The sequence below is a fragment of the Triturus cristatus genome, chromosome 1_1, assembly GCF_964204655.1.
Source record: "Triturus cristatus chromosome 1_1, aTriCri1.1, whole genome shotgun sequence".
NCBI lineage: Eukaryota > Metazoa > Chordata > Amphibia > Caudata > Salamandridae > Triturus > Triturus cristatus.
The window spans coordinates 69867385-69881865 of NC_140579.1; the positions used below are offsets into that span (position 1 = coordinate 69867385).

Sequence of the window (14481 nt, forward strand, 5' to 3'; positions counted from 1 at the left end):
GCACGGCCCTCCACACTCTGCACTGCCCTCCACACTCTGCACAGCCCTCCACTCTCTGCACAGCCCTCCACACTCTTCACAGCCCTCCACACTCTGCACAGCCCTCCACACTCTGCACAGCCCTCCACACTCTGCACAGCCCTCCACACAGCCCTCCACACAGCCCTCCACATGGCCCTCCACACTCTGCACGGCCCTCCACACTCTGCACGGCCCTCCCACGGCCTTCCACACTCTGCACGGCCCTCCACACTCTGCACAGCCCTCCACACTCTGCACAGCCCTCCACTCTCTGCACAGCCCTCCACACTCTGCACAGCCCTCCACACAGCCCTCCACACAGCCCTTCACACTCTGCACGGCCCTCCACACTCTGCACGGCCCTCCACACTCTGCACGGCCCTCCACACTCTGCACGGGCCTCCACACGGCCCTCCACATGGCCCTCCACACTCTGCACGGCCCTCCACACTCTGCACGGCCCTCCACACTCTGCACTGCCCTCCACACTCTGCACAGCCCTCCACACTCTGCACAGCCCTCCACACTCTGCACTACCCTCCACACAGCCCTCCACACAGCCCTCCATACTCTGCACAGCCCTCCATACTCTGCACTGCCCTCCACACTCTGCACTGCCCTCCACACTCTGCACTGCCCTCCACACTCTGCACTGCCCTCCACACTCTGCACAGCCCTCCACACTCTGCACTACCCTCCATACAGCCCTCCACACAGCCCTCCACACTCTGCACTGCCCTCCACACTCTGCACTGCCCTCCGCACTCTGCACTGCCCTCCGCACTCTGCACTGCCCTCCGCACTGCCCTCCGCACTGCCCTCTGCACTCTGCACTCACCTCCACTCAGCCCTCCACACTCAGCCCTGCCCTACACACTCTGCACCGCCCTCCACTCTCTGCACTGCCCTCCACTCTCTGCACAGCCCTCCACTCTCTGCATAGCCCTCCACTCTCTGCATAGCCCTCCACTCTCTGTACTGCCCTGCGCACTGCCCTCTGCACTCAGCCCTCCACACTCATTCCTCCACACTCTGCACAGCCCTCCACACTCTGCACAGCCCTCCACACAGCCCTCCAAAGTCTGCACTGCCCTCCACGCTCTGCACAGCATCAGGAAACGAGGGGATGATGGGTAGAATAGTGGTGTGAAGACGAGAGGTTGGGGGCGCTGAGGGGTCCCCATTCTTCTTGAACTCTTTGTAAATAGCTATCATATAATTAGTGGCATACACTTACATTAATTTAAATTAGTTACTTATGCTGTTTATATTGAGAACCTCTTTACTTACATTTTGTATGCAGTTATTCTTGTGGTATGTAACGATTTCCAGCAATGCTAGAGCCTAGAACCGGCAGTCTACAACCAGGCACTGGGTGCTTCAGAGCCCGGCAGTCCAGAACCAGGCACTGGGTGCTTCAGAGCCTGGCAGTCTAGAACCAGGCACTGACTGCTTCAGAGCCCGGCAGTCTAGAACCAGGCACTGGGTGCTTCAGAGCCCGGCAGTCTAGAACCAGCCCGGCAGTCTAGAACCAGGCACTGGCTGCTTCAGAGCCCGGCAGTCTAGAACCAGGCATTGGGTGCTTCAGAGCCTGGCAGTCTAGAACCAGCCCAGCAGTCTAGAACCAGGCACTGGCTGCTTCAGAGCCCGGTAGTCTAGAACCAGGCATTGGGTGCTTCAGAGCCAGGCAGTCTAGAACCAGGCACTGGCTGCTTTAGAGCCCGGCAGTCTAGAACCAGGCATTGGGTGCTTCAGAGCGTGGCAGTCTAGAACCAGGCACTGGCTGCTTCAGAGCCCGGCAGTCTAGAACCAGGCATTTGGTGCTTCAGAGCCCGGCAGTCTAGAACCAGGCACTGGGTGCTTCAGAGCCCGGCAGTGCAGAGCCACTGCTATTCGGACTCCTCTCCAGAGCTGGCTTGTGTCTTTTCTGTTTTCAGTATTGCAGCAATGCTAGAGCCTGGAACCGGCAGTCTAGAACCAGGCACTGGGTGCTTCAGAGCCCGGCAGTCTAGAACCAGGCACTGGGTGCTTCAGAGCCCGGCAGTGCAGTGCCACTGCTATTCGGACTCCTCTCCAGAGCTGGCTTGTATCTTTTCTGTTTTCAGTATTCCAGCAATGCTAGAGCCTAGAACTGGCAGTCTAGAACCAGGCACTGGGTGCTTCAGAGCCCGGCAGTGCAGAGCCACAGACCCTGCCATTCGGACTCCTCTCCAGAGCCGGCTTGTGTCTTTTCTGTTTTCAGTATTCCAGCAATGCTAGAGCCTAGAACCGGCAGTATAGAACCAGGCACTAGGTGCTTCAGAGCCTGGCAGTCTAGAACCAGGCACTGGGTGCTTCAGAACCCGGCAGTGCAGAGCCAGAGACTGCCATTCGGACTCCTCTCCAGAGCTGGCTTGTGTCTTTTCTGTTTTCAGTATTCCAGCAATACTAGAGCCTAGAACCGGCAGTCTAGAACCAGGCACTGGGTGCTTCAGAGCCCGGCAGTCTAGAACCAGGCACTGGGTGCTTCAGAGCCCGGCAGTCGAACTAGGCAATGGGTGCTTCAGAGCCCGGCAGTCTAGAACGAGGCACTGGGTGCTTCAGAGGCCGGCAGTCTTGAACCAGGCACTGGGTGCTTCAGAGCCCGGCAGTCTAGAACCAGGCACTAGGAGCTTCAGAGCCTGGCAGTCTAGAACCAGGCATTGGGTGCTTCAGAGCCCGGCAGTCTACAACCAGGCAATGGGTGCTTCAGAGCCTGGCAGACTAGAGCCAGGCACTGGCTGCTTCAGAGCCCGGCAGTCTAGAACCAGGCACTGGGTGCTTCAGAGCCCGGCAATCTAGAACCAGCCCGGCAGTCTAGAACCAGGCACTGGCTGCTTCAGAGCCCGGGAGTCTAGAACCAGGCATTGGGTGCTTCAGAGCCTGGCAGTCTAGAACCAGCCCGGCAGTCTAGAACCAGGCACTGGCTGCTTCAGAGCCCGGTAGTCTAGAACCAGGCATTGGGTGCTTCAGAGCCAGGCAGTCTAGAACCAGGCACTTGCTGCTTTAGAGCCCGGCAGTCTAGAACCAGGCATTGGGTGCTTCAGAGCGCGGCAGTCTAGAACCAGGCACTGGCTGCTTCAGAGCCCGGCAGTCTAGAACCAGCCATTGGGAGCTTCAGAGCCCGGCAGTCTAGAACTAGGCACTGGGTGCTTCAGAGCCCGGCAGTGCAGAGCCACTGCTATTCGGACTCCTCTCCAGAGCTGGCTTGTGTCTTTTCTGTTTTCAGTATTGCAGCAATGCTAGAGCCTGGAACCGGCAGTCTAGAACCAGGCACTGGGTGCTTCAGAGCCCGGCAGTCTAGAACCAGATATTGGGTGCTTCGGAGCCCGGCAGTGCAGTGCCACTGCTATTCAGACTCCTCTCCAGAGCTGGCTTGTGTCTTTTCTGTTTTCAGTATTCCAGCAATGCTAGAGCCTAGAACTGGCAGTCTAGAACTAGGCACTGGGTGCTTCAGAGCCCGGCAGTCTAGAACCAGGCACGGGGTGCTTCAGAACCCGGCAGTGCAGAGCCAGAGACCCTGCCATTCGGACTCCTCTCCAGAGCTGGCTTGTGTCTTTTTTCTGTTTTCAGTATTCCAGCAATACTAGAGCCTAGAACCGGCAGTCTAGAACCAGGCACAGGGTGCTTCAGAGCCCGGCAGTCTAGAACCAGGCACTGGGTGCTTCAGAGCCCGGCAGTCTAGAACCAGGCACTGGGTGCTTCATGGCCTGGCAGTCTAGAACCAGGCACTGGGTGCTTCAGAGCCCGGCAGTGCAGAGCCACTGCTATTCGGACTCCTCTCCAGAGCTGGCTTGTGTCTTTTCTGTTTTCAGTATTCCAGCAATGCTAGAGCCTAGAACCGGCAGTCTAGAACCAGGCACTGGGTGCTGCAGAGGCCGGCAGTCTAGAACCAGGCACTGGGTGCTTCAGAGCCCGGCAGTCTAGAACCAGGCACTGGGTGCTTCAGAGTCCGGCAGTCTTGAACCAGGCACTGGGTGCTTCAGAGCCCGGCAGACTAGAACCAGGCACTGGGTGCCTCAGAGGCCGGCAGACTTGAACCAGGCACTGGGTGCTTCAGAGCCCGGCAGTCTAGAACCAGGCACTGGGAGCTTCAGAGCCCGGCAGTCTAGAACCAGGCATTGGGTGCTTCAGAGCCCGGCAGTCTAGAACCAGCCCGGCAGTCTAGAACCAGGCACTGGCTGCTTCAGAGCCCGGCAGTCTAGAACCAGGCATTGGGTGCTTCAGAGCCTGGCAGTCTAGAACCAGCCCGGCAGTCTAGAACCAGGCACTGGCTGCTTCAGAGCCTGTTAGTCTAGAACCAGGCATTGGGTGCTTCAGAGCCAGGCAGTCTAGAACCAGGCACTGGCTGCTTTAGAGCCCGGCAGTCTAGAACCAGGCATTGGGTGCTTCAGAGCGTGGCAGTCTAGAACCAGGCACTGGGAGCTTTAGAGCCCGGCAGTGCAGAGCCACTGCTATTCGGCTCCTCTCCAGAGCTGGCTTGTGTCTTTTATGTTTTCAGTATTGCAGCAATGCTAGAGCCTGGAACCGGCAGTCTAGAACTAGGCACTGGGTGCTTCAGAGCCCGGCAGTCTAGAACAAGGCACTGGGTGCTTCTGAGCCTGGCAGTGCAGTGCCACTGCTATTCGGACTCCTCTACAGAGCTGGCTTGTGTCTTTTCTGTTTTCAGTATTCCAGCAATGCTAGAGCCTAGAACTGGCAGTCTTGAACCAGGCACTGGGTGCTTCAGAACCCGGCAGTGCAGAACAGAGACCCTGCCATTCGGACTCCTCTCCAGAGCTGGCTTGTGTCTTTTCTGTTTTCAGTATTCCAGCAATACTAGAGCCTAGAACCCGCAGTCTAGAACCAGGCACTGGGTGCTTCAGAGCCTGGCAGTCTAGAACCAGACACTGGGTGCTTCAGAGCCCGGCAGTCTAGAACCAGGCACTGGGTGCTTCAGGGCCTGGCAGTCTAGAACCAGGCACTGGGTGCTTCAGAGCCCGGCAATGCAGAGCCACGGCTATTCGGACTCCTCTCCAGAGCTGGCTTGTGTCTTTTCTGTTTTCAGTATTCCAGCAATGCTGGAGCCTAGAACCGGCAGTCTAGAACCAGGCACTGGGTGCTTCAGAACCAGGCACTGGGTGCTTCAGAGCCTGGCAGTCTAGAACCAGGCATTGGGTGCTTCAGAGCCCGGCAGTCTAGAACCATGCACTGGGTGCTTCAGAGCCCGGCAGTCTAGAACCAGGCACTGGGTGCTTCAGAGCCCGGCAGTCTAGAACCAGGCACTGGGTGCTCTAGAACCAGGCACTGGATGCTTCAGAGCCCGGCAGTGCAGAGCCACAGACCCTGCTATTTGGGCTCCGCTCCAGAGCTGGCTTGTTGTGTCTTTACTTTATTCAGTATTGGAATTATTTATGGTAAAGAAGCCATCCGGATAGGCCTGATTTATTGGTAGAGTGCTTAATTTGAGCGTGTGGTTTCCGGTGCTCGGCACCGGCACACCGGCACTTGTGACAGTTTACGCATGCGGTCTGGCTAATTTCGAGATGACCACCACAGCAGCCAATTATTCATTCAATATACATTATAAAATGACTATCGCCTGCCGCCCTAGCACTCTTAGGCCTGGTATAATCCGGTTTGTCACACTTGTAGGCGTGGGATGGTTGTAGTGGTGTTTGTAGGCGTGTGATGGTTGTAGTGGTGTTTGTAGGCGTGGGATGGTTGTAGTGGTGCTTGTAGGCGTGTGATGGTTGTAGTGGTGTTGTTCCTGTCCGTGACGGCGCTGCCAGGGGCAGTGTGTGGCGCCAGCTCCAGTGCCCGCCTGGTGACAATTAAGCCTGGGCGAAGCACTACGCTATGCTCGCGTAGTTTGCGAAGTTCGCGCTACTTCGCACTACGCGAACTGCACGTAACACAGTGCGAACACGCGTAGCGTAGCGTAGGGCTGCGGTCATTTTTTGCTTGCTCGCGGTCCTCAACGTCAAGTTGGCGACCGCGAGCAAGCAAAATGACATCCCGGCGAGACTTTTTCCTTGTTCGCGATCAGCATCATCAAGTTGGCGATCGTGAACATGGAAAATAAACCTCCCGGCGAGATTCCCAACGCGAGGAGGTCAGGTTTCTCATTGCGAGGGGTCGCGTATGCTCGCGACCGCTCGCGATGAGAAACTACCAGTTCGCGTTGAGAAAGCTGCCGCTCGAGTAAAAATCTACTCGAGCAGCAGAAAACTACAGCTCGCACTGTGCAAGATGCCATTTTCAATGATTGCACAGTGCCGGTTGCTTGTCCGCACTGTGCAATCATTGAAAACAACATCTTGCACAGTGCGAACATGTTACTACGCAGTTCGCGAAGTGCTACGCGTAGCTCGCGTAGTGCGAACTTCACTTTGCGTAGCTTCGCGAAGTGCTACTTCGCGAACTACGCCCACCCTTAGTGACAATCCTGGCACTTAGCACTGGTTGTGAGTACCTGCCCGTGGGTTCTCCGTGGTTGGGTGAGTTGTTGTTACTACTATGAGTGGTTGATGACCTCTGACCTCTGTTTGTCTCTCCTGCAGCTGCGGTGACCCTGGATCCGGACACCGCTAATTCGGAGCTCATCCTGTCCGAGGACGGAAGGAGCGTGAGGGACGGAGGCACAGACCAGGGTCGGCCCCACACGGACCAGAGATTCGATGAATGCATCAATGTCCTGGGGAGGGAGAGGCTGAGCTCCGGGAGGCATTACTGGGAGGTGGAGGTGGGGGACAAGACGGACTGGGACCTGGGGGTGTGTGACGAGAATGCGAGCAGGAAGGGGGGGATCACAGCATCACCTGAGAAGGGATACTGGGCAGTGTGGCTCAGAGATGGTGAATACGAAGCTCTCACCTCTCCCTCCACCCTCCTGAGCCCCCGTGTGCCCCCCAGGGCTGTGGGTCTCTTCCTGGACTATGAGGCGTGCAGGCTCTCGGTGTACAATGTGACTGACCGGTCTCTGCTCTTCACCTTCTCCGGGGTCTCCTTCCCCCCCACCCTGCGGCCGTTCTTCAATCCAGGTCTCAATGATGGAGGGATGAATGTGGGGGCGCTGCGGGTCCTGTCGGTGACAGGTCAAGAGTGAGAGAGTGTCTGCAGCGCCGGTGAGAGAGCGCTGTAACCAGGGAAAGGAGCGCTGTGTAATGGAACTGGTGCTCATTCGTGTTGGCGCCATATAGAACTGCAAACACAAACTCAGCGTATGTGCCCTGCAGGGAGCAGCTGAGGAAGAGACAACAACCCTGCTCCTACAGAGACTGACTTCTGTTGCCCAAGGGTCTCCTTCCCTCATAAACACTGAGGGAAGGAGTGAGTCAGTCGCCCGCATGACACAAAACGATTGGCGCTGTGACGTAATGTTACTTATTTAGGAAGGAGGGGCGAAGAGCCAGCAAACGTGCATGACTGAAACAAGAACACAGCTGCAAAAAGCCTCGTCTAACATTGCTGGGAAGTCTTTGGTTTTATGCAGAACCTACCAGCAAATTGCATTATGGGACATGTAGTTTCCTCTTACAGGCTCAAAGAAAAGAGCACACGAAGTGATATTGGGTAATACATCATCATTGGCTGAAGGTGTCGCATATGACACGGTGTCACTTAGCAGCTATGGAAAAACAAGCATAGGCAAAGCCAATAGTTCTTACATTGATTTATTTATTTTAGGAGTTTTTTATAGCGCTAGCCAGACCTGACGGTATCGGAGCGCTTTACAACATTTGTCACGTTAAAGTCATACCATCTGGCAAAAAGTATATATGCTGGCTCAGGGCGTTTTGACAGTCTTCGCGCGAGGTAGATCCTTATTGCATGGGCGTCTGGTAGTATTCCCGTTGTGTGCCTGTTGACTTTGACTCAGGCTTCTACGGTGAGGCGGGATAAACTCAGGGGTCGTGGAGGCGTAGGAGGTAGAAGACTTAATGTCCCACTAATAGTGCCCTGCGGTGTGCTTTGGCTTGCGGAAGGTAGCTGTCGGTACGGGAGAGAGAGATCGAGGAAGAGGTCTTTGAGCTGTCTTTTGAATCTTACAAAGGAGGGGGTAGTCCTGATATGGACAGGAATGGAGTTCCAGATTTTGGGTACATTTCCAGCGAAGGACCGGGCTGCGTTTTTTTCTCTGAGTGATTTCAGAGGGATGAGGAGTAGCGTGTTGGTGCTCCTGAGGTTCCTTGTCTGGCTGGCGTTTTTGAGTTTGGAGGCCAGGTAGTCTGGTTTCCCTGTGTGCAGGGCATTGTGCGTGAGGCAGGCAGTTCTGAAGCTGGCACGCATTTCAACTGGGAGCCATTTTAGTTCTCGGAGTGCGGTGGAGATGTGATCTTATTTCTTAATTCCGGTGACCATTCTGGCTGCTGCGTTGAGGGTTGTTCTGAGGGGAGCGAAGTGGGATTTTGCTGTGCCGGTGAGGACTGCGTTACCGAAGTCGAGTCTAGACACCACCAGTGATTGAGTCGCTTGCTTGAGGTCCTTGGGTGTGATGAAGGGTTTTATTTTCAAGTTGAGGAAGGCGCTGTTTGCGGAGTTCTTGATGTGCTTTGCCATGTAAAGTTTTGATAAACGCATGCGTTTTTATCTTTTGTTTCTTATTTTTGTGGCATTTGCTGCCAATAAAAAAAGTAACATAAAAAAACATGCAGCTGCCTAACCAGGACGCCTGAATTATAGCAATAAAGTTTCATTTTCAAAGGAACGACCACAATAGAACCGTGTGAATGCTTCATATTAGGCCGTTGAGAGGCTGAAGTGGGCCGACCGATTCCACTATGCTCTATGATGTAGCAGCAGCAAGATATGAATGAGAGAAAAATAGACCAATTGATGAAGATTTTCACCATCTATATGTATTCTTTACTTGTATATTGCTTGAATACAAGAGGCTGCAAGACAGGTACAGCCATCTCTGCAAGACTTAAAATCATGCACGAAGGCCAGTTAAGAGGGGACTACAGAAGCAATCGAGAACAAGCATTGGGAAAGCCCATAGGTACAATGCTGGCTGCCGGCCTTGTGGCTTTGTGAATGTTTGTTTTGTCATGTTTATTGCAGAAACGTTACTGTTGGGGTTGCTGCTGATTCTTGGTCATTAATAAAAACACTGGATAAAAGTAAAAATATTTCTCAGTCTCAAAGTGCCCGCAATGCCATAGTAGTGACCGGCTCTGACGGCAGCTACTGTGTGGGACCGATATAGATACAGACGTGAGGCGGCTATCGAAACAGTAAAGTACAATGGAGAAGGTGCTGCAAGCATAGTACAGAGCTGCATTAAGGCAAAGTAGCTGTTGTTGAGAAACCATTCTAAGCACAAGGGATAACTTATTGAGACAACCATTAAAAAACACTTCTACAGACCCAGTAGCAGGAGCGCTCTTACCATGTATGTCGGATCAAAAGAGACAAATAGAAAACGATAATGGTCTGATAGACACCAAACCTTCCGGGCCTTCAAGCACACCCGTCTCCGTCTCGTGTAGTAATGTGAATTATTATTGTTAGCCTAATATTCTCATGTGATTAGGAATTCCACAAATGTCACTGAGATGTTTCAAACAGCCTCGCGTGTAATCTAAGACGTTGTCTTCACATAAAGGCTAGCTTAGCGACTCAGAGACTTTAATGGTGTTAGGGATGGTGTGAAGCTCCTGGACCTGTTTATCCTGATCACAGATTGGTCGATTCAGTTACTGATTTCAAGCCAATCGATGGGACGGAATTGGGAGGGATTCAGGCCGCAACCGGCTCTTCAGCCCAATGCCGTGTCATGAAATGGAAGGTGGATTTGTAGAGCGCCGCTTATCACCCGTGAGGGTATCCGGGCGCCAAGACGCATCCTAGACAGCATTGTCTGTAGGCCTAAGGACTATTTGATTAAATTAACAAATGCATAGTGTGCTTGCTCCATGAATATGTACTCCTGTCACATTAATTTGACCTGTAATATGTAAGCGTGAATTGAAAAACAAAAACCTCTTGAAAATCTCAGAATTTAGAAAAAAAGTAAAAGTGAAGTTCATGGCCAGGATTTCTGAGCATTGGATACAGTATTTTCTCTCAATCCAAAACATTATTCCATTCCTAACTAAATGTTCAGAGTGAAGAAATGTCTTTTTTATTTCCTTGCTGAAGATCAAGGCACAAGACTGCATTCCAAAGCAGCAGCAGCCATTACCAGCTGTGACGGACGGTCTATGTTTATCCTGTTTTCTTTATTTTATGATTTAAATTGGTCTTTTGATAAAAAGAAACCTCAGAACCTATTTCTATCTTCGGGTGGGACTGCACGCAAGAAAGACCGAAGAGTAGGAGTAAAGGCCACTTTATTGGGACAGGTGTGCAGTGATCTCAAAACATCACAAAAATAATATGAATCCCACATCACTAATACATATTCATCCTCATCAAGATCTTTATTCGAATAATTATTTATCCATAAAAGCAAATTTAAAAATACTTTGCATAGAAAACTCCACATAAATACATTTGTTTGTGCTCGATATTACACTGTACATAAATATATAAGAGAAAATTCTAAAATACCAATAAAATCCATTTCTTAAGAACAGTTGTACCAAAGTTCTTCGGGTTCAAGGTACTGTAAACTCTAATCTTCAAATTCCAAATCATCCGGTTCTGTTAATTGTTGTCTTCTGGCAATAACACGTGTAATATATGTTGAGACAGTGTAACAGATTAATTCATTCTCAAGGGGGCATGGCCTGGCGCCGATGGAGTGAGCAGCACAGCCTGAGAGCTCCGATTGGCTGGCTGCCATCCAGCTCCATCCTTATGGATCCCGACTGACATTCTGCCCCGGAGAGCAGTCCCCAAGCTGCCAGACACAAAGAGGATTCACAGAGACGACGAAGCGCCGAAACGAGCGACGGAAGAAAGCGAAGTTTAGACTTGATGCGCTACATCCTTGAGACCCCCAAGATGGCAGTGCCCTGAGGAAAGAGCAAAGAGCCGAGGGTCGAGCGGCTCATGGAGCTGCTGGCCAGAACGGAGGCAGCTACGAGCAGAGTCCCTCACGCTGATGGCGACCCCCCCCCCCCTACAGCGGTACAACAGCGACCGCTTGGCAACGCTGGATGAGAGGGGTAAGATGGTGAGGAACCCCCGGCACTCAAATGGCGGCCCGGAGCGGGACAAAGAGACTGCCATATTCCAGGCTGCGCTCCTAAGACGCTGAGAGGCGAGACAGCCCTGTGTTAGGCGAGCAGCACGCCAGGCAACGGCCGACACCCTGGCTGCAAGTGGAGCCCCCACAGGACGAAAACGATCCGCCTGGGACGGCGGTCCTGAGGTGCGCTCGCAATGCAGCGAAGAGGCCCCCCCCTCCCTGAGGTACAACGGAGCTACTGAAGAGAGTTGCACAGAGGAACTGAAACAGGGGAGCAGGCACATTCATGGAGAAATGACAGGCGTCCCATCGGCCATGTTCCTGAGCTGAGGTAGGCCTGTCCTGCACAGAACGGATAGCGTGAGCGACGGCAGGCGAGGCCCAGGCTGGCCCAGAACCCATGGACCCAGACAGAGGACTGACCATAATCAAGATATCTGACCTGAGCACTGCGGGCCTGAGAAGTGGGAAACACGGCAAGAAGAGGAGCCCCAATGCAGAGGGACAGAGCAGCGGTGAGTCCAGCGGAGAAGAGGGTGCCGCTGACGGGGCAGACTGTGAGTGCGACCCCCTGAACAGAATGAGACTCTGGAAGGGGCCCGACCACTGGCATTAGAGCATGAGACCCCCCCTCCCCTGACTGGTGCCACCATAAAGGTGAAGCCGAGGGGGCATAGATTGGAGAAGCGAGACAGGTGCAAGAGAGAAGCGAGACACTGTGCTGATGCAACCCCAGGAGATGAGACAGCCTGGTTGGGGTGAAGAAAGAGCATCAGCGGAGCAGTCCTGAGGCGATGCAGCCTACAAGATAGGAAACCGCGCCAAAGAGAAGGGATACCTCTGAGGTACTTGACGATAGACCCCCAAAACAGGAGCAGTCAGGTGGCGCCGTAGGACTCTGCTGCACACAGAGTAAAGCGCTGGCAGGCCCAGGAGCCTTGAGAGGCACTCCCCATACAGATTAAGCCGTGAACTGTGCAAATAGCGACATACGTCACCCAGGCACGACACAGCAAACTTCTGAGCAGGCAAGTAGGGCTGGCAGGGTGCAACAGTTAACAGCGCATATCCTTCGAAGAGTGGAGAACCCTGGTCAAAAGGCACAAACTAACAGGGGCATAAAGAATAATACATATCTGGAGGGAAAGATGGGGAAAGCCCCAAAGATGGAGCCTCCTCTGAAAGAACGATAGAGGAGAACAAGGATCCTACTACAGGCCATAACTTTCTCCAGTTACCGATTAGAGGCCAAGATAGACTCCATAGGTGTGTATCTGGGCATACTCACAGAAGATCATTGACTGACAGAGTGTCATCGAACGAGCCCCGGCTGGCACAAGCCTCTCCAGAAATAGCATCTATGAAAAAAACAGTTGGCTACCCTCGAAACAAAAGTGCAGACACTTGAATTGTGAGCGAAGGTCGCCGAAAAGAGGTCTCGCAGAAATAACATTAGAATAGGGGAGTACCTAAGAAAGTAGATGGCGCCAACATGTTAGATTAACTGTATACGCACAGAGGTAGCGCCGGAAGACTATCAGAGTTCTATGTATTAGAGAGAGCCCAGTGAGTACCGGCGAGACCGCCTATACCCGGAGCCCCTCCACGAGTAGTGATGGCAAAGCTGCTGCACTACAAAGACAGGGACCATATATTAGCCTAGGCGCAGCAAAAGGGGGCTATCAAGGTGAATAATGCATCATTAAGACTTTCCGGATTTCTCGAGAGAAGTACAGAGGCAACGAGGCTCCTTTCAGAGCGTAAAGCAAAAACCCCGCCAGCTGAACTATAAATATATAATGCTCTATCTGGCCCAATTGCGAGTGACCATGCCAGATGGAGCTAAGTTCTTCCGAACCCCGCAAGAGACCTGGGAATGGCTGAAGGCACGAGAGGGAACAGGACCGGCCCACGAGGCACCCTAGTCAAGTAGACAAAGACCCCGCCCAAGCAGAACTAAGAGAGACGCATTGGCCCCACGCAGGAAGAGGCGCGAATAGAAAGAAAAAAGGTGATGGAGGTGGTAGCATTGATAAGCGGGAAGGAGAGGGGGGAAAGTGAAATCAGACGACGGCGATGCAATGATGAAGACAGACTCCGAACCGGGCGCCTGCGAGTCTGAGGCCCAGAGCACAGTACTCGCAGAGGCGACACCGCAGACTGCTGATGACGTTATTTGAGAGCTAAACGGATGCGGTAGCCGAGAAGAGACTCTGGGGGACATTTGATGCCGTTGGCCCAGAGACAAGGTACTGGGTTTGCTATGGGGCAGCTTGGCGAGGACTTTCTGATGTGAGCAAGCTGGGTGGCGGCCATAAGGGCTGATGGAACAATAGACCACCCCCCTCGGACTACACAATCTTCAAGCAACCACTTGCTGGACTAAGTTAGTAGTTTGGATGGGAGGCGTTTACCTACTTGTCCTGGGGAGTGGGAGTTGGGGGAATTGTTTACAGTTTATACAAAGGGAAGGACTTGAGTTGCACCATTTACAGAACCTGCTGCAGAAAAGAGAGCCCAAGCCGGTTGAGGTGACAGACAGGGGGAATGACAGGGATGCCTACCCCCCATTCTTAATATGACACCTGATGACAGGCACACAACCATACAAATGCATGACTTGGAAAATTAGAGGGATGCATACAATGGCAAAGAGATATAAGGTATTTTCCTACCTCCGAAGATGGGGCGTTAAAATATCCCTGCTTCAAGAAACGCACCTCACGCAAAAAGGGGATAGCGAGGCAATGCCGCTGGAGGGGGCAAGACTAACTTACCAAATACTCTGCTTATGCTCGAGGGGCTATGATATGGATCCAGGCAGGGGTCCCCTTCCAACTCATAGACTCCCTAGTAGACCCAGAGTGCTGCTTCGTGGCCATATGAGGACGGCTGGAGGGTCGCGATGAGCATAGTGAGTGTTAATGCCCCCAAAACTGACCAACCTGCTTTCTTTAACCAACGAAACCATATCCTGGCTCCATACCTGACTGGCTCTACAATCGTGGGGGGAGACTTTAACAGTGTGGGTGTCATCCATCTAGATAGGTCCCATCTCTCACTGCGGGATTCCCTGACAGTGCACGCATCACAGGCATTTAATAACTTGCGACATCGATGGGGACTGCTGGACTAAGGGAGAACCCTTCACCCTAGGGACAGGAATTACTCTTACTACTCTGCAGTACACTAGCTACACATGAGATTAGACGCACTGCTATGCACGGCAGATGTACAGAGCTTAGTACACACTGCAGAATATTTGTCACGTACAATCTCAGACCACAATCCAGAGCCAATAAGTTTTAATTGGGCACGCTCTA

General features: G+C 52.9%; 1 protein-coding gene across 3 annotated transcripts in view; it reads left to right on the plus strand.

Moving 5' to 3' along the window:
- Positions 1 to 14481, plus strand: part of LOC146869446 (E3 ubiquitin-protein ligase TRIM39-like) — a 183271-nt gene that overhangs the window by 111840 nt on the left and 56950 nt on the right. For 2 of the 3 annotated variants that reach the window (XM_085599846.1, XM_085599843.1), the window contains one exon: positions 6582 to 6763. In XM_085599846.1, the coding sequence (XP_085455972.1) occupies positions 6582 to 6763 (182 nt within the window). Of the gene's footprint in view, positions 1 to 6581; positions 8738 to 14481 lie in introns of those variants that run through there. The other variant, XM_085599845.1, reaches the window with a different exon arrangement.